The sequence below is a fragment of the Lonchura striata genome, chromosome 2 (assembly GCF_046129695.1).
Source record: "Lonchura striata isolate bLonStr1 chromosome 2, bLonStr1.mat, whole genome shotgun sequence".
NCBI classification, from domain to species: domain Eukaryota; kingdom Metazoa; phylum Chordata; class Aves; order Passeriformes; family Estrildidae; genus Lonchura; species Lonchura striata.
This window is the reverse complement of record NC_134604.1, coordinates 14,174,776-14,192,395: the sequence shown is the minus strand read 5'-3', so window position 1 is coordinate 14,192,395 and position 17,620 is coordinate 14,174,776. Positions and strand designations below refer to the sequence as shown.

General features: G+C 46.5%; 1 protein-coding gene and 1 long non-coding RNA gene across 6 annotated transcripts in view; one reads left to right on the top strand and one right to left on the bottom strand.

Annotated features, from left to right (window-relative positions):
• LOC110476452 (uncharacterized) overlaps nucleotides 1-17,620 on the top strand; it is a 35,436-nt gene that overhangs the window by 2,264 nt on the left and 15,552 nt on the right. The window lies entirely within an intron of this gene.
• Nucleotides 1,339-9,143, bottom strand: ACP6 (acid phosphatase 6, lysophosphatidic). 5 transcript variants are annotated; one of them, XM_021541367.1, is made up of 10 exons: nucleotides 8,958-9,143; nucleotides 7,414-7,542; nucleotides 7,191-7,321; nucleotides 6,481-6,560; nucleotides 5,678-5,765; nucleotides 4,098-4,230; nucleotides 3,284-3,384; nucleotides 1,985-2,080; nucleotides 1,616-1,781; nucleotides 1,339-1,501 (listed from the first exon to the last, which is right to left on the bottom strand). In XM_021541367.1, the coding sequence occupies exons 1-10, from the start codon at nucleotides 9,141-9,143 to the stop codon at nucleotides 1,358-1,360; spliced, it is 1,254 nt and encodes a 417-aa protein (XP_021397042.1). In that variant the 3' UTR covers nucleotides 1,339-1,357. The 5 variants fall into 5 exon arrangements, with proteins under 5 accessions (XP_021397042.1, XP_021397067.1, XP_021397052.1 ...); XM_021541392.2 differs by lacking the exons at nucleotides 6,481-6,560; nucleotides 7,191-7,321; nucleotides 7,414-7,542 and having other exon boundaries at nucleotides 8,958-8,976; XM_021541377.1 differs by lacking the exons at nucleotides 6,481-6,560; nucleotides 7,414-7,542; nucleotides 8,958-9,143 and having other exon boundaries at nucleotides 7,191-7,292.

Here is a 17,620-nt window from a genome sequence, read left to right as displayed (position 1 = left end):
AGGCATTCTGCCCCCCTGCTCTGCTCTGGTGAGACCCCACTGCAGTGCTGCATCCAGCTCTGGGGCATCCAGCACAAGAAACATGGACCTGTACAAATCAGTTCAGAGGAGGACACAAAGATTATCAGAGGACTGGAAAACTTCTGTTATGAAAACAAGCTGAGAGAGTTGGGGCTGCAAAGCCTGGAAAAGAAAAGGCTCCAGACTTTAGAGCAGCCTTCCATTGCCTAATGGGGGGCTTATAAGAAGGAGGAAGAGTGACTTTTTACATGGGAAGACAGGGATAGGACAAGGGAGAACAGTTTAAACTGAAGTGGAGAGATTTAGGTTAAATTCTTTACTGTGAGAGTGGTGAGGCACTGGCACAGATTGCTCAGAGAAGCTGTGGATGTCCCATCCCTGAAAGTGTTTAAGGCCAGGTAGGATGAAGCCTTGAGCTGCTCAAGTGGATGGCATCCCTGCCCATGGCAGGGGGTTGGAACGATATGATCTTTAAGGTTCCTTCCAACCCAAACCATTCTGTGATTCTGTGACTTTGGCAACACTGTGATTCCTAGTAATTTCTTATGGGAAAAGCTGTCATCTCAGCCAGAAGTACTGCTGTTCGCTAGTGCTGTATTCCTCTTTCAGCAAGGGCAAAATAGATCACTGCCTCCCAAAGCTGAAGTCAATAGCAGCTCCCCAGACTTCCTTGTTTAAAGCACATTAAGCAGAGTTCACCAAGATTACGTGTTCTTGTACTTGGCCCACTCTGGTTGTTCTGCATGTTAATGCAGAATTTCCATTATTAGAGGAATGCAGGGAAGAGGTTTGGAGGCTTTCTGTCCCTTTGGAGATGTTTTCTGTGCATGAAAATGCCCTCAAGAAGATGGGGTAGCTAAATGCTATGCAATTAGGGAGGCTCATCTGTCTTTAGCGAGCTACCCTCCAACATGCCAAAAGAAAGGGAAAGGCACAAGGGCTTCTGCAGATACCAAACAAAAAATCAATATTATGTCAAAGCTTTCAAGTTTTGAAAGCACAAGCTAGCACGAGCTGGGCTTCAGCCCGTAGTCCCAGCATATGAGGAAGAGGTATGTTTTGTCACATATTGTTGATACAGAGAGGCAATTTTAAATGGTCTGTTCTCGCCCTTGCTGTTTTCAGCCTCTCCCTGCTTTTGTGTGGTCACCTCAGAAGTAAACTTGAGCCATTCTATCACGTGGCTTCTTTCAGCTTGCTGCTAACAGTGTAAAGTGACACTGTGCCACCCTGTGTCTGGTAGGAAAATGTCCCCTCATCTAAAATGCATTTGGAATACAGAAGGCTAGCAAGGACATAAAGAAAAATAGTCGAAGATTGTGACAATGAACTAATTTTAATTTGAGTTAGTTTGCCAATTCCTGTCCACTTTGGAGCATAGGTTATTGTACTCCTCTGGAGTGACTGAGTACTGTGAAAGAACTTCCAGAAATTCTTCAAGTGGGCAGAGACCTGCTTTACAGCCTTTCACCACTTGCTCCTGCAAGGCAAAGAGACAGAATCACAGATACTGTGCACTGTCAAAGCCCTTTTGTGCTGCATGGTGGAACCACAAGCCCAAGATTCATAGGAGGGACTTCCCAGGGGATCTCACCTCTCCACGGTAAGCCACGCGCACAAACCACTCCTTGGAGTGCTGGTGCTGGTACAGCTCGAGGGTCACATCAGCAGCATAAGGTGGCCACTTGTTATCAAAGGTGCCCAGTGCCAGCAGGAGAGGAATAAGAGTGGAATCATGAGCTGCATAGAGGAAGAGCTTTCTGCAAAAAATAGAAGGAAAAAGAAAAAAACAGACCTGGAATGTCAGCTGTGTTCCTCCATGGATAGGCAGTAGCATTCATGCTTTTTCCAGCAGGTGAGCACTCCTTTTTATCCCACACATTCAATGTCTTTCTGAACCTGTTTTTCACAGTGCCATCAGGTTAAAATTTATAATGATTAGAGGAGGAGTTCTGTGCTGTACCTGGCCTTTTCAGCTGGATTTGAGGGATTTACTGCTGCTTTAATGTTCTTCTCGAAGGTATTGAACAGAAGGCCAATATTCATCTGAAGAATTTCTCTAGAAAAGAAGCAGAATAAATTTACTAGTTTTAAAACTTTCACACAATTATACATGAAAACCTGAGAACCTGCTTTTCTCTTATGATTTGATAACATGCACTGAGTGTAGCTAAGAGCTATTAAGCGCAATTAATATGGCCAGTTTTTAGTTCAGCTGGGGTGCAGTCACCACTCTAATGTGACTGCAGAATGAGAGGAGAGGTGTTAATAAGCAGTCTCATGAGGTGTGGCCATGTAAAATAGCAATCTAGAAACTCGATTGTTCTCTAGGCTATTTGGTTTCCCTGGTATGGTTTTTGAGTGCATGGGTTTCAGCTAGGGAAGATGACTGCTGAAAATAGCAGCTGAAGTGGTTGAGGTCTTTGGTAAGGAGGGGCAGGATTAAGAAAGTGGTTATTATATTTAAAAAGTAATTTTTAGCTTCTTATTAAACAAAGAGATTATCTTTATACAGTATCTGGTGGGAAGAAACTCCTTTCTACCTAATGAATATATCAGTGGAAATTGAAGATGAGTGTGACTAACTCTCCTGGGTGTTGTGGGAATGGGGTAAATCAGTCTTTCGTTACCTGAGAGCTCTAATACATTGTAAAAAGACAGTCCTATACTACCACCTGAGAAGAGCTGGTGAATGTGGCAGCTGCAAATGAATCTGAAGGGAAAATGACTGCTAGGCTAGCAACTCATCCAGCCTTTACAAACAACTGTGGAGGAGGTAATTAGCTGCACGTAGCAGCAGATTCTCTTTGCAAGTAGTTACATGTGTGCAGGACCTGGCATCACTTTTTCCGCTAGCGCCAGCGCTTTTCAGCCGAGCTGTGCAGGTGCCATCCCCAGGATAAGCTTCCCAGGCTGGAATTTGGACTGTACTTGTGCAACTGCATGGGCAGCCTCAGGGCATGGGCTGGAAGCATCTCCTCTTTTCTTTTGCCACTGTTTCACCTAAACCCCTGTGGCAACTGAGGCCTTCACTGCCTACCTCAGTGGCATTCTTGTCTCCTCAGTGTGCACTCCTTTTTCCTAGGACTCAAGGCGCTGAACTTTACACTGAGATGGCTGAGGCACAGCCCTCATGAGTGGGCTCTGGTGAGGGAATGCAGCAGATGGGAAAGCATTTCTCTCTGCTGAAGTAAGCTGGTTTAGCACATCCACCCCAGGTAAGACAGCCGCTGAGACCAGAGGCATGGACATAGGCAATCACCTGGAACTGTCATCCAGAAGGAAAAGCATGGAGTCAACACATCGTCGCTCCACTGTCTGCTGGAAGCTCTTCAGCACAGGGCAGCTTGGCATATTGTGCACCTGGAAGGAGGAGATACAGCAGAGTGGTAGGGTTTGACCCTTTCTGAACCCAGCCTGAAGACACATGGATGACTGCCCACAGAAAACAGCTGCTTATGTTACACCATTTGTACTACAGTGTTGTACTATGATACTCATGTGAGGATTTTTAGGATGGTTTTAAACACACAGGCTTGTTCTGTGTACCAAAAGGATGGATGTTTGCTCCTTAGGATCCAATTCCATGGGGAATGTAACACATCGAGCCATTCAGCCAACAGACCAGTTATCATTAGCTCCAGCAAAAAAGAGGTATTAAGGAGGGGTAGAAATTTGCCATCTTCCTTCTAGTAGCAGAAGCAGTCTGGCTCACAGGTAGTTGGAACTGGGATTAAGATAACTGTTAGGTGCTGAGTGCCAAAAAAGGGAAAGCACTTTATAATGAGAAAGCAAGGCCCAATGCCTCTATTAGCCCTACATTACACTTGAAAGAAATACTGGATTTCAAGGTAAGAACAAAAATACTGGAGACAAGTCTTCATCCATCCTACAGCAAGGCTGACCCCACAACATGCTTTTTCAAAAGGTTATGCTACTTCTATAAGCATTATGGGTTGCATAGAAAGGTACTGGAGTGCATGTCAGTATCTGGGTGTTGGCACTGTGATTTCCTCCATGTGCATGGTAAGGGGATGTTTCTTTCTGTGATAGTGCAACAGAAAGGCTCAGCTCACCTGCTCAGCAAAAATGTTATCGAGGAGGACAAAAAAATCCACGGACTTATCACCATCAATGCCCATCCTCTTCTTAATTTTTTTCAAGTCATCAGAGATACCTGGCTGATGCATAACATTATCTGACCTATCCCTGTAAAGGAATTAAGAAAACCAAAAATTTTTCACACACAAGGCTTTCTATCTTTTGTTCTCATCACCCAGCCCAGTGGAGTTCTCCCACATCAGTGAGGGGTAGAAGAGAAGCACTGCAGACTACTGAAGAATTCCTGATGTTGGGATTCTGAGCTGCAGAAAGGACAGGTGCTGTATCCAGATTTCAAGGATCAGAGCTGGCTTTCTGCTCTCACAAAGGCAGGAGGGAAAAATGAAGATGAGATATGAACACCCCAGAAGTGCCTCCCATAGTCAAGGACTGTGTATCAGCTAACAGATCTGGTCACACTGGAACAGTACAGGTCTGTGTCTTCAGGGAGTAGCCTTTAACTACCTCATGAAAGAAGCAGCTTTGAACTGATTGCTGTATGGTGTGGGAAGTAGGAAACACCTAGATACTTGCTTGTAGCTTAACTCCAGCTTTTGCTTTGTTAGCAGCCATTTGCATCTTTGTGCTGCTTAAAATGTTATTTAAAAAAATTTAGCTGAGAACATCCATGCTGGCCATTGTACTCCCCAGGTAGTCTGCAAGCTGAGGCAGTGCTTAGTGCAGCTCAAGAAGTCTACCTTGATATAGTCACAAAAGGTGCAGTTGGTGGGCAGAGGGGGGCAGGAGCAGCAGACCCTGCAGTTTACTCCTTTTTTGGACAGGTGATGTTACTCAAGGAGGCTGAATATGCTGCTTCCAGGGACTGTCACCTCGCCACTGTCTAGACCAATCCTTTGCCTGCAGAGTCAAGCATTGCACAGTGAGTTCTTGCAAGTGAATTCTGACAGCTATTGAATTCTGGGCAAAAATATGCTAATGTACAATCTAGCCGAACTGTAATATATCTGCCTCTCTTTTTTATTTTCTGCCCTGTGCCCAAAACTGGCACAGGCATTTCAGAGTACTTGACTCCACAAACATGAGTGTTCTATGTAGGATCTTCCTTATTTCACTTCATTAGTCTTCATTAAATGTGTCAAGGCTAAGTATATTTCAGTTTCTTCAAGGTATGCATGTGACAAGACTGCTGAAATAACCCCCAAACCAGAAGCTGAATATAAAAAGGAGGCCCAATATGTTCACACTTGAAAGGCTTGTTAAGGGATGTAGATGACATTAATTCTGCCCTGCAGCAATGCTACAGACTAGCTGTACATTAGCTAGTAATGAGTGTTTGCTAGACACAGACTAAATTAAACTGGTCTTTCAAAGAAAAGTCTCTATTTTATTTTCTTATGCTGCCACTGCCTGGTGTATAATTCCGCTTACCAAGTATTTTATACAACTAGCTAACCATTCCCAAAGAACAGTAAGTGGTAGGGAAAGAAATTGGGAAATGGGAAGAAAATTTGCTGTTGTAAATTACTACTGCTGAAATGAAACAGCAGTGAAATCACAGCAGTGAGTATCACGGGGAGATATTGCTGGCAATTACCTGGTCAAGTATTTCAGGCGTGGGCAGTTCTGGTAATTAGGGTAGAGCATTTCAGAGCTTGCTTCATCAGTGACAATGACAACAGGTCCTGTGGAACAAGAAGGAAGTTTCTGTGATCATAGTCCATCTGTGTTTCTTTAGACTGCTTTACAATCACTCCCACAGTCTTTGTGCTCAAGTCCAGTGTTATCAACTAGCAATTTCCCCCGAGCTATCACCTGCAACACAAGCCACTGTACTTATTTCTGTGCGTTTATTTCCACAGGGATGCCTGCTGTGCACCTTGTAAAGCTTCCCAGTTGTGTGTTCATTTTTCTTAGCACCAAAAATTAGTCTCTGTGTCATGAAGTGTAAGGAGCTCTGGCAAGTCACTTCTACTTTTTCATGGAACTGAATGTGGAAGGAGCAGATGTGAGATCTTTAAAACGCAGAGCATATTTTTAGAACAAGTAGTTACCAACTGCAGGATACAGGTGAAAGTTGCTCCAGATACTGAACTTGTATCCAAGATACTTGGGTTTCCCTGAGAAATCTTTTGCTGATGTGTGAACTTTTTGCCTTCTTGATTTTGAAGAGGGTTAACACTACCCTCCTCAGCAAGTCTGAAAGAGCAGCAGAAAGATATGCAAAGAGAGGGAACAAGTGACAAGCTGGTGAAGAATCTACAGGACCAGGAGAACTGGGGAAGGGAGCCAAGTGCAAAGAACCAAGGAAGAAGTAACAACGAGGGGCCAGAGAGATGCAGGTGTGTGCATCTAGGGAAGACTAAGCAAGGAAAGGCACTATTCAGAAGTCTCCCCAACCTTCTTTCTGCTGTTGGTACAGCCCAGCTAGCACGCAGCGTGTGGACTCCAGATTCCGGAAAATATTAGTGGAACGGATGCTGAAAGAGAGAAAGCAGTTTGTGAGGCAGCACTTTCTCCTTCATGTTAACATGGCTGCAGCTGGGGAGGTTTTGCTGGAACTGAGGATTCTGCTTCCACCATGGCTGTGGAAATCTGTGGTGGGACTCATCTTTTGTCGCTATAGATATCTTAGGTAGACACCTATAATCTGAACTGCCCTTTAACTGCACATCAGAGATAGTGGAGGTAACAAACTGGCACTTCTCTGATGTGATTTTTTTATCTCATCCTAAGCCAGATGTTCTCAGCATTACTGATGTGAGCAGCAGGGGTTACTTCATCTCAGCTGTTTACAGTGAGTTGAAGTGTGTTCCAGAAATGCCTGTTTCTCTTCGCTCACCATGAAAGTGCACTGCCAGTGGCTTAGCCTAGGTGAGATGAATCTGTCCCTGGCATCACTTTCAGGACTGCTGGGCAATTGGATGCTTTGTGTCATGAGTGAGTTCTAGTGCCAGGCTCTGCAGGCTGAGCAAAGATGAAGGCCTAGGGGGGCCAGACAGCTTGCTGTGGGGTGGAGAAGCATATGCTAGCCAGAGTTTCCCTAGCACAAGGCTACTTATTAAGAGGCAGGAAGAAAGGAAGGTCCAGGAGGGAACTGAGAGACTCACAAGACCTCAGAAGGCTTAAATGTTGGTGAAAGAAACTTGACTTCTTCCATATAGTTTCTCCTCAGCCGTTCCCCCAGAGAGAATGTCTGTTGCATCCCCACTTTTGTCAGCTGTCCTGCGACCACACCACCCTGAGAGCAAAGAAAAGGAGAGGTCTCCAGTGGACCATGGAAACAAAAATTCTACAGAGGAAAGAGGAACCCACCAAGAAATACACCCTCACCTTAAAAACAGTCTTTTTGTATTCCTCATCCAAGAGTGAGAGGGGTTGAGGTCCTCCATTTAGGTCTCTCACCACGTAATCAAACTTAGTTTTAGCAGGTACATCTAAAAGAGTGGGATGCCATTCCACCTGTTTTAAAACAAACTGCTTCAGTGGAAAACTTTCAAGGGCATTAAACCAAGAACTTTAAAGAGCATTAAACTAAAGTTGCAATATTACACTGTGCTGCCTTGCCAACAACACAACACGGAGACAAAGGGATCTCTTTATACAACTCATTGAGAAATGAGAGCAGTGCTACTCTGGATTTGCAGATCTGATGTGCAGGAAATGCAGTACTTGCTTTACTCCCCTTACAAGAGAAGAATCTGTAGGAAATCAGAATTGCTGCTCTTTGTTACACATCGAAAAGCTGCTGTAGGAAACTACCTGAGCTGGGTACCTGCTGACTCCCCAGCAGGTACTACCTGCTGGCTCCCCAGGCCATCTCGGTGGAAGCTGGTGGAGCCGAATCCCTTGTGGTAACACTGTGGCAGGAGCCACACCTTTGCTGAGCACCTGTTGTGAGGTGCAGAACTTGGCCTTGGACTAAAGCCTCAGGATGCCCATCCTTGTATCCCGCCCCTGAGGGCTCCCTGCAGTTGCAGCAATTGTTCCCTCTGCTGTCATCTGTCCTACTAATGTACTATTGCTGTTCCACTTTAAATCACAGAATTAATTAGGTCGGAAAAGACCTCCGAGATCATCAAGTCCAACCTGTGACTGAACACCATGGTGTCAACCAGGCCACAATGCCATTTCCAGTCTTTCCTTAAACACCTCCAGGGATAGTGACTCCAACACCTCCCTGAGCAGCCCATTCCAGAGTCTAATCCTCCTCTTTGTGAAGAAATTCCTCCTAATGTCCAACCTGAACCTCCTGGGGCACATATTAAAGACTGTCTCCTCTCATCCTGCTATTTACTCCCTGGGAGAAAAGCCTGGCCCATTACTGGGTACAATTCTTTTTAAGAAGTTGCAGAGACTGATAAGGTCACCCCTAAGCTTCCTCTTTTCTAGACCAAACACCCCCAGCTTCCTTGGTGGCTTCTCCTAATACTTGTGCTCCAGACCCTTCCTCAGGTACATGGTCTTTCTCTGCACTCGCTCCAGTGCTTCAATGTCCTTCCTCAACTGAGGGACCCAGAACTGGACAGGGATGACCCCTGCCCTGCTCCTGCTGGCCACGCTATTGCTGCTCCAGGCCAGGATGCCACTGGCCTCCTCGGCCACCCGGGCACACCTGGCTCATTTCAGTCGCTGTCAAGCAGCACCTCCAGCCCTTTTTCCACTGGGCAGCTTTCCGCCACTCTTACCCAAGCCTTGTAGCGCGGCATGGGGTGCAATTTTCCAAATTCCCATGCTTTCGCCTCGGGAAGGGGAATAAACGCCAAACACCAGGCTGCCGCGGGCAAGGCAGGGGCTCAGCAGCGGGCACGGCGCCGGCTCGGGGTCGGGGCACCTCTCGCACCGCCCTGCCCCGTCCCGTCCCGTCCCCAGCTCACCGGCTCTGCCCCCGGGACCGGCCGCAGCGGGGTGCGCGCCCCGTGCCGGAACACGACCTGCACCAGCCTCAGCTCCAGGTCCCGGCGCCGCCCGCCCTCGCCGCCGTCCCGCTCGGCCGCCGCCCGCCGCCGCTGCGTCCAGGCGGCCAGGCCGCCCAGCACCCACAGCCGGACCCCCCGGGCCATGGCGGCCCCGCCGGCCCGGCCGCAGCGCGGGGAGCAGTGGGAAGCGCAGTCCCCGGCTGAGCCCCGCCGGGAAGCGGGCACAGGCGGGGGCCGGGCGCGGACTGCGGCTCCCGGCGGGCGCCGCGCAGGGGAACGAGCGGCGCTGGGCGGGCCCGGCCGCGCCCCGCCCCGATGGGAGCCGTGCCTCCGCTCCCCCTCTTCCTCTCGCTATCTTCCTTGGGGGACCCGCCGGGCGCCAGTGTGCCCAATAACCCCGTGCAGCCTTCAAGGCTTGGGGAAGAGTCCGCTGGAAAAGGATCTGGGGCGCTGGTCACAGCGATTGAACGGAGCCAGGTGTGCCCAGGTGGCCAAGGAGGCCAGTGGCATCCCGGGCTGGAGCAGGAGTAGCGTGGCCAGCAGGAGCAGGGCAGGATTGTCCCTCTGTACTCGGCCACAGCTCGAATGCTGTGTCCAGCTCTGGCCCCTCACTTCGGAAAAGGCCCTGAGGGGCCGGAGCGAGTCCGGGGAAGGGTCTGGAGCGCGGTGCTGTGAGAAGCCGCTGAGGGAGCGGGGGGTGTCAGTCCGGAGAGGAGGCGGCTCGGGGGGACCTGCCCGCTCTGCAGCTCCTGAAGGGAGCGTGTCAGGTGGGGCTTGGCCCCTGCTCCCAGGGACCGAGGGACAGGGGAGAGGAAATGGCCTCAGGTGTGCCAGGGATGCTCGGGCTGGACATTTAGAGGAATTCCTTCACAGAAAGGGTGATTCGACATTGGAGTGGGCTGCCCGGGGAGGCGTTGGAGTCATAGTCCCCGGAGGTGTTGAGGGAGCAGGGCAAGGGTGAAGGAGAAAGCAGGGAGAGGATGGTGACCTGCACAGAGGCCAGAGGGAGGAGCCCTGCAGGTGCTGTGAGGCTGGCACGGACACCAGCACGTGCAGGAGAGGGGTTTTGGTCACCTCGTTTCTCTCAAAGCCCTGCAGTTCTGAAAGGGTTGCCTCAATTTTCTGAGCTTAAGAGTACGTGAAACACAGAGGCACAACAAAAGCAGAGAGAGAAGGGGAAAAAATATTGCAGAAGCCAAGAAAATGAAGGAATCGAGCCTAAATCTTGTGTTGCAAGAGAGTGAGGGGTCAAGAATGCTGAGGGGAGAGGGAACAGGAAAAAGTAGTTAAGAGGGGGGAGGGAGGGAGGGCCGAAGAGAGATGGAGGTGATGTGATAGAAGTGAGCAGGGAGAGAGGCTCACACTGAATTTATTTGTATTTCCACTCAAATGCTAGCCTGGAAGAAAACCCCAGTTCCTGTGAAGTTGTGAAGACTGGGACTGCAGGGTCCCTCCTGGGTGGCCCTGGCTGCTGCCGAGCAGCATTACTGGCGAGATGTATTTTAGAGTACACCGCGCCACAGCAGGTGCATGCAATTAGAGGAGAGATCACCAAAATAGCAGGCGGCTGTCGATTTTTTAGCAAATGGTGTTGCCCTGTTTTGTTTTTTTTTCCTTTGTCCAACTGTGTAGAAATTTATTCTAAGATGCACCATCTTTACAGAAACAGTTTCAAAGGACTTGTTATATTTACCCTTCTGTTGCTTTTTGTGACCAGACGAGGAGCAGAAGGCTAATCCAATGGCCACCAGGGGTGAAATTTTTTTCACTGAAGGAAAGCAATGAGCTCTAATGAACAGGCAAGTTTTAGGAAACTTTCCACTCTGAAAGCACAGCACAAATTTCCTCCTGGTTGGAATTTAACCAAAATTGCAATGACTGCTATCTTTGCTAAATACTATGATTGCTATCATTTGCCTTTTACAGTGCTGCAGAAATGTATCACACCTCAGAACACTGTGGCTTTTTAATTTTGCCTTTACATCTTCCTTTTTTTCAAGAGGAAACTGAGTCATAGTGAGCTTTGTAGTTTGACCAAGTCACGCAGTCATAGTGTGGCTGATACATTGATAAGGTGTGAGGCCAACTAGCATGATTAGATTTTTTTTTGTTCCACAGTGTGGATAAAAATTAAATAATGCTTAAAAATACCCACAAAAGAAACAATTTAGCCTAAAGAGTTGGTGTGATTTATTGTTTTTTGGACTAAGTGAACACCTTGTCCTGGAACAAAGGTAAAGGATGGCCAGGCTTTGAGCAACCTTGTATAGCTGAAGGTGTCCTTGCCCATGGGGGGGTTTGGAACTGGATGATCTTCAAGGTCCCATCCCATCTCAAACCGTTCTATCATTCTATGAAAGATCTTTATCTCCTTATGGTGTAAATCAGAGATTTACCATAAAATGTTTGTATGGTAGAGGCACAAATAGCATTTGGAAGCCCCTTAGAGAGGTGGGTTTATTTCCCTCCACTTGGTAGGGGTCAGAAAATAGACATGTTGCCATCTTTGGTTCCTTTCCCAGGTGTGTTTTGCTTAGCAAGGAGAGTGAACTGGAAATGTTCTCCCACAGCTCTTCACTACACAGGCTGCTGCTGGGCTGGGAGCTTGGCTTCTGGAGAAGGGTGGCTTAACCAGCCTGGTGTGACTGCTCAAAGTGGGCTAGAAGCAGCTCCTGCCAAGAACGGTATCTCTGTGTGCCAGCCTTGTTTTGGGGCAGCTCCACCTCTGGGTGAAGTACAGGCTGCTCTGCTGTAGCACAAAGTGTTCTCCTGCCCTTCCAAAAACTTCTTCCACCCCAAAATGTTCCCATGACTGGCTTTCTGAGTGCAATGAAGGTGCTTTCACTCTGGTCCCTTGAAGTGATCACAGGTCCTGACATCTCAAATGCAACATGGGCAGGAGTTTGTGCAGGATTCATGTTCGGGATCACAGGCTGCTGCATCCTGCAGCCAAAAGAGCTTTCTCCATTGCCATCTCTGGAGCTAATGGTGGTGTCTCTGTGTCCTGCAAGGACTGCTGACCACAGGGGCTATTATAAACCAGTCAGTCTGGACATGGAAGCTGTATTGCATTCACGAAGGGCTGAACTTTATAAATAAATTGTTTGAGTGTGCTGTGCTGCTTCCTGTGGAGCCATATCACTCTTGTCTCCTCCAGTCTGTCTGTTGTGGTGAACCTTGTAGCCAGCTGCTTTGTGAGCAAGGCGCCTGGGGAAATGGAAGGAATGTTTCCACTCCTAAAGTCTGTGATCCTTTGGGGTGGATTTGGAAAAAATAAACCCCTAAATGCCACCACAGACCAAGCCCTCCCTGCAAGACACCATTCATGGTACACTGTACAGATCTGACACATCTTGTCTCATTTTCTGCATGCTTTCGCATCAGTGCTTTACCTTCCAGCAGTGAAATGATGTGTGTCGATACACAGAAGTCATAATTTAATTTCCGAATTCCTGCAGGTTATGTGGGAGAGTCCTGGAAGTCAGACTTGTCATATTTAGGGCTGGCATTCTGAGGGGATTTGTGGAGATTTTCTATTATGTACTTTAGAAACAGGTCATCAGACTGTTGGTAGTTTCCTGCCTCTTTTACCTGGGGAGATGTGACTTTCCCTCACTTTCCTTTGTCATTTCAAGGCTTGGGCATTTGGTCATTGTCCATGTGGCAGTGGGAGAGCTGGAAGCTGGCTGTGTGCTGGTGACAGACCGGCTGCGCCAAGGTTCAGCCCCTGCCCAGTAACCCAGCACAGAAGATGCATTCCCTGCCTTCTGTTTTTCTTTTGTTCCAACTTTGTCATCCTAAACTGGATGATGCCTGCAGCCATCTGCTGCATTTGGTAGTGTGCGGCATCATGCCGACTCAATTATGCGCCGCTCTGGGAGAACAGCAGGCTAGTTTTCTCTTCAGCTTTGAAAGAGTGTTTTCCCCTTGCACAGGAAGGCTGAGGGAAGTAGGAGCCTCCAGAAGCAAGCTGGATAAGCTGTTCCCAGCCATGTCAGGTGGACTCTCTGTGCAGTCCAGGTGTGGTGGGAGAGCTGCCAGTCTGTCACCGTGCCCGAGATGTTGTCTCCTGGGACTCGGTGCTCTGATGCCGTGGCAGATGTACTCCCCTGTGGGAGCACTTAACCACTTGGCACTTCTAAGCTTTATCACCTCATTTACTTTTCATAGATATATATTAAACCAAGGGTATTTCTATTAGACCAAATGTGGTGAAATTAAAAAGGAGATGGTGCAAGTGTAAATTACATTTGTTTTTTTTTCAAAACATCCAGGAGAGAAGGGCTGCAAAGAAAAGGGCTGCTGTTGAGCCTTACAGTGGACTCCTAGCAAAGTTTTTTTGTCATGCTTTCATACTCAGAGAGAAATGACCACATTGGAGGATTTATGTGTGTGATTCAGCCTGTGACATCAGTCAGCTTCCTGTGGTGGGCAGAGGAGACATAACTGAAATATGGGTGGAAATGTTATCTTTTTTTTTCTTGTCTTTTTTTTTTTTTTTTTTTTTTTTTTTTTTTTTTTTTTTGGTTGGTTGGTTGGTTGGTTTTTTTTTAGGATAAATTTTGAGACTCCAGGACTGCTTCATGTTTTCTTCTTTACTTTCCCTGCAGGTAGTGGACTTCATGGGTTTCAACATGCAGCCACTCATGTTTACTGTTTGAATCCTTCTGGGCTGTCCATAGTGCCCTGATCCTTTTTCCGTTTCAGTAAATTCTCCTCTTCATTACATGAAAATAGGGGTCAGATCAAGTGGTGGGGAGCTAGAAAACAGGGACTTGTGCTATTTACATTTAAGACATTTCTGGCCTCACCAGCTGTTCTATGTGTGTTATTTTCAGAAGGGCAATAATCCACAGGAGGTCAAGAGGGTGGAATTGTGTGAATATATTGGGTGGAGGAAATCAAGACACTTGGGAGTACCCAGGCCTTGTCATGACAGAGAGTCTGGATCCCAGATGATTCTGGCTCGGAGAACTCAAGGAGAGTTCTCAAAGTGCTGCTTGCATGGCTAGGAAAGGCTGCTCAGCTGGGTGTTTGTTAGCTGTTTGCAAGAGTCATCTGTGTTTACACTGCTGGCAGGACCACCTGTTCTTTTTTTGAACAATAATATGTGTGTGTGTGTGTATATATATTGCTGCATTTCTGCATTTATTTTTAGCCCTTTCTAAAAACCCCCAACAGGTTTGAAAGATGCTGTGGATTGTGAATGGTGCCTGGCGGCATTTCTCACATTGATGGTTGTCAGAATTTCCATGCCAAATCTCTGCTTTGAAAGGTTTGTAACTCAACCTTCTATTATTGGTCCTGCAGCTCTCATGCCCTGGAAAAAAGAAAATTAAAAAAAAATTAAAAAACCCCCAAAAACAAGGAACTTAAAAAAAAATCTACATTTTTCGCTACAGGTTTGTGGAAATCAGACTTGTTGGTCTAAATAAGAGCTTTTTAAAAGCAGACATGGAGTCTTGTCACTTTATTTTTCAGCACCTAATTGCAGATGTGTGGCAGGTCTCTTTAATGTGTTTCATATGGTCAAATGGAGAAGCTGTTTTGCATATCAGACTGATTCAGGCACTGGATGGTGTAAAATGCCAGGGAGCCAACAGCAGTTAGCTCCCTACCACCAGCTCTGAGGAAGCATAAAACCAGCTGAATTTTGGCAGAAGTTGAGCAGTCTCCACATGTGGGGTGACACCAGTTGCAGAATCACAGGGTGAATGCTCCTCTTACCAAGAACTAGCAGAGACATGAGACATACCATGTTTTTTTACATTCATAAATATTCATAAACTTTCATAGACATTTTGCTCTTTTGTGCAATCTGCAAGAGAAATCCAGTAGCAATTGATAATTCTAAGAAACACATATCTATCCCTTATTAATTTTATGGTCCATATTTTGGAAGTGTCTCCCATCCATGCAGTGCAAAGCAGGTTGCAGTTGTTAATCTGCACCATTCCCTGGTGAAGTCCTGCACACATCCTGATGATTCCTGGTGCCCACCCAGAAGAGATGATGTTGGGAGGAGATTTAACAGAGTGCCCTGGTGCTGCTGAGAATCCATGGCAAAACAGGCAACGGCACACAGCAACCTGACTTATGCAACAGTGCTAGAAGGAGTGAACTGCATCTCTTCTGAAGGTTTTCCCAGGTTTGGAAAGCTGTTGGAATGTTGGCTGCAAACAGTACATTTGTATGTGGGCAGCAGGCACTAATTCAAAACACAAAGGTAATGAACTTGAAACGGTCCTGGCGCCCAGTGAGGAGCGTGGAGGGAGCACTGGGAACTTGAGCTAAATCAAAGTCAGCATAATTTCTCATGCAGCATTCAGCAGGCTGTTCAAACTGAGATTATCTTTTGGCAGATGGGAATAACACTTATTCCCTGGCTCTGCAGGAAGGCTGTGAGGTAGCAAAAGTACATGCAGAAGGCTTTGTATATGCAAGAGCTCAGCTGTTTTTTCACACTATATTAGTAGCTGTTTGAGCTTTCCTTCAGGTCTTTTCTGACAGCTCTGGACCCTTATGCTTATGAAAACACCGCTCTTACAAAATGGAAATAGTTGGGTTGCTTTTGTGCATGTTGCATGGGTACACACACAGTGTTGCTGAAGTTGCAGTTTAAACTTTTATCCTGATTTGTCTTCCCCAGCAACTGATCTTTCTGAAGACACAAAGGTTTTTTATTCTGGTTCCCCTGTACATTTATTGCCTATCTCAGGTCATGGCACTCCTGTAGGCTCTCAGCACCTCCTTAGTGGGAGGCAGGGGCCACTATATTTTTTCAGATGGGAATTTCAGGCAGGCAAAGCCAAAGATGACTGGCCTGCTGTCAGACATAAAACTTCTTGGAGTAGGAACCTGAGGGCACTCTCCAAATTTCCAGGCTGGTGCCTGAGCTGCTTGTCCAGACTCAGTGTTATCTTTTGCTGCTGTTCTGATCCCATCTATCTGTCAGCTGTACCAGCCAGTGCTCCGTGGGTATTCATGCTGCTGCCAGTTCTCATGTCTCAATTGGGAGTCATTTAATGCGGGTGACCGAGATTCCTGGAGAGGAAGAATTTGAAGTACCCCAGACAATCGTATAGCTGACATAGTTTTTGTTGTAAGACTATGTTTTAGTATTAATTTTAAGGATTGTTGACACACATGAGTTTTCCTTGTGCTTCAGGGTCAGTGGTTTCAGCCATAAAATAGGGTCAGAGGCACAATAGTTCTGGTATCAGAATTTAATATCCTTCTCTTGTAAAAAATATAATAAATAGGAGGAGAAACATATGTTTTAAAATTTCCAGTGATGGTGAGATATTAAGAAAGAGGCAGCCCGACATTTTTAATGATCGTTTGGCATTTTTGAAGAAAGATTCCTCGTACAGCCTGACTGTAAGTCAACAGTCAACACCTGAGTCAGAGAAGGGAAAGGGGCATGTCTCTCTTAGAAAGAAACTTGATTGCATGTTCTCTTGTTCTCAATTACTCTAATTTGAAATGGGGAGCTAATGAATATTGCTAAATGGTTTGAAACAAACAGCAGCAGTGTTAGACAAAAAATAGTCATTATGAACTGCAGTGTATCAATCACAGTGAATTTTCCACAGATTTGTAGGTTTTAATGCTGGGGTGATTGGTCTGGCTGTTTGCTTAGTGTAGGAGAGAGGACCTTACCCAGTAATTTCCAATGGGGTCAGTAACTTCTATTGGTACCAATGCACACCTTTTAAAATCCCATTACAGTAATTAGAAATTACCTCATCCCTAGACTGTGCTTTCCAATTGTTAATTAAAATATTACTTCTCATTGTAAGAGTGCTTCTGTTAGAAGAGCAGTGAGCTGTCAGAAATGTTGTTCCTTTTTGCAAGATAGCAGGATTGAAGACCTTCTCACCTTTGTCTTGGGAAGTGGAACAGAGCAAGCTGCAGACTCCCATGCAGGCCAGTCTGTGGTGCAGAGATGCTGGGGGTGACATGGGAGGTGTCACTGCATGGAAGTACAGAGCAGCCAGGCCTGTGTCTGTGTTTGTGTGTCTGAGATGCTGTGGATGTGTGGTGCTGTGAGGTGGATGTGCTCTGCAGCCTCGCTGCTTGCTTAGAAATGCACCTGGTGTGATGGCAACCCTGATTTGGGGCGTGGGAGGAGTGCTTTGGAGTGTGCCAGGTGTACACTAGGGCAGGAAAAGGGATAAAGTATCTCATGTTTTTTCCTTTGATGATATGGAACTCTCAGGTACCTCACTGTGATGTGCTTGAGTGGTCAGAGATATCCATCAGGAATCAGTGAGGATTATTCCAAGTTCTCTTTCATTTAATGAATATCTTTGTTGTTGATTTAGGACTGAGTACTTTAATGAACTTTTAGAAAGTCCTCAAATTTGGCATTTCTCTGGAAATGTCAGAGATGAATCTCGTGAAGCTAGAGATAGGGAGAGCAAAGTGTAATTACATCCTAAGAAAATACAAGGCCACAGAGGGGAAAAAATAATCCAAAACTTCATTTCAGAGGAAAAAAACAGGTGAGAAAAGAGTTCTCATGATCTACAAGGGTTGAAAAAATGAATTGAACTGAATGTGAAGGCTAATATGAATTGGGAGAAAGTGCATTTTTCTGTGAATATGCAGCAAAGATG

Coding starts and splice junctions, on each gene's coding strand:
- ACP6 (XM_021541367.1), bottom strand. CDS start 9,143: ATGGCCCGGGGGGTCCGGCTGTGGGTGCTGGGCGGCCTGGCCGCCTGG. Junction 5,766..6,480: donor GTACCAACAGCAGAAAGAAG/GTTGGGGAGACT, acceptor CTTGTTCCACAG/GACCTGTTGTCATTGTCACT. Junction 4,231..5,677: donor CGCCTGAAATACTTGACCAG/GTAATTGCCAGC, acceptor ATTCCTTTACAG/GGATAGGTCAGATAATGTTA.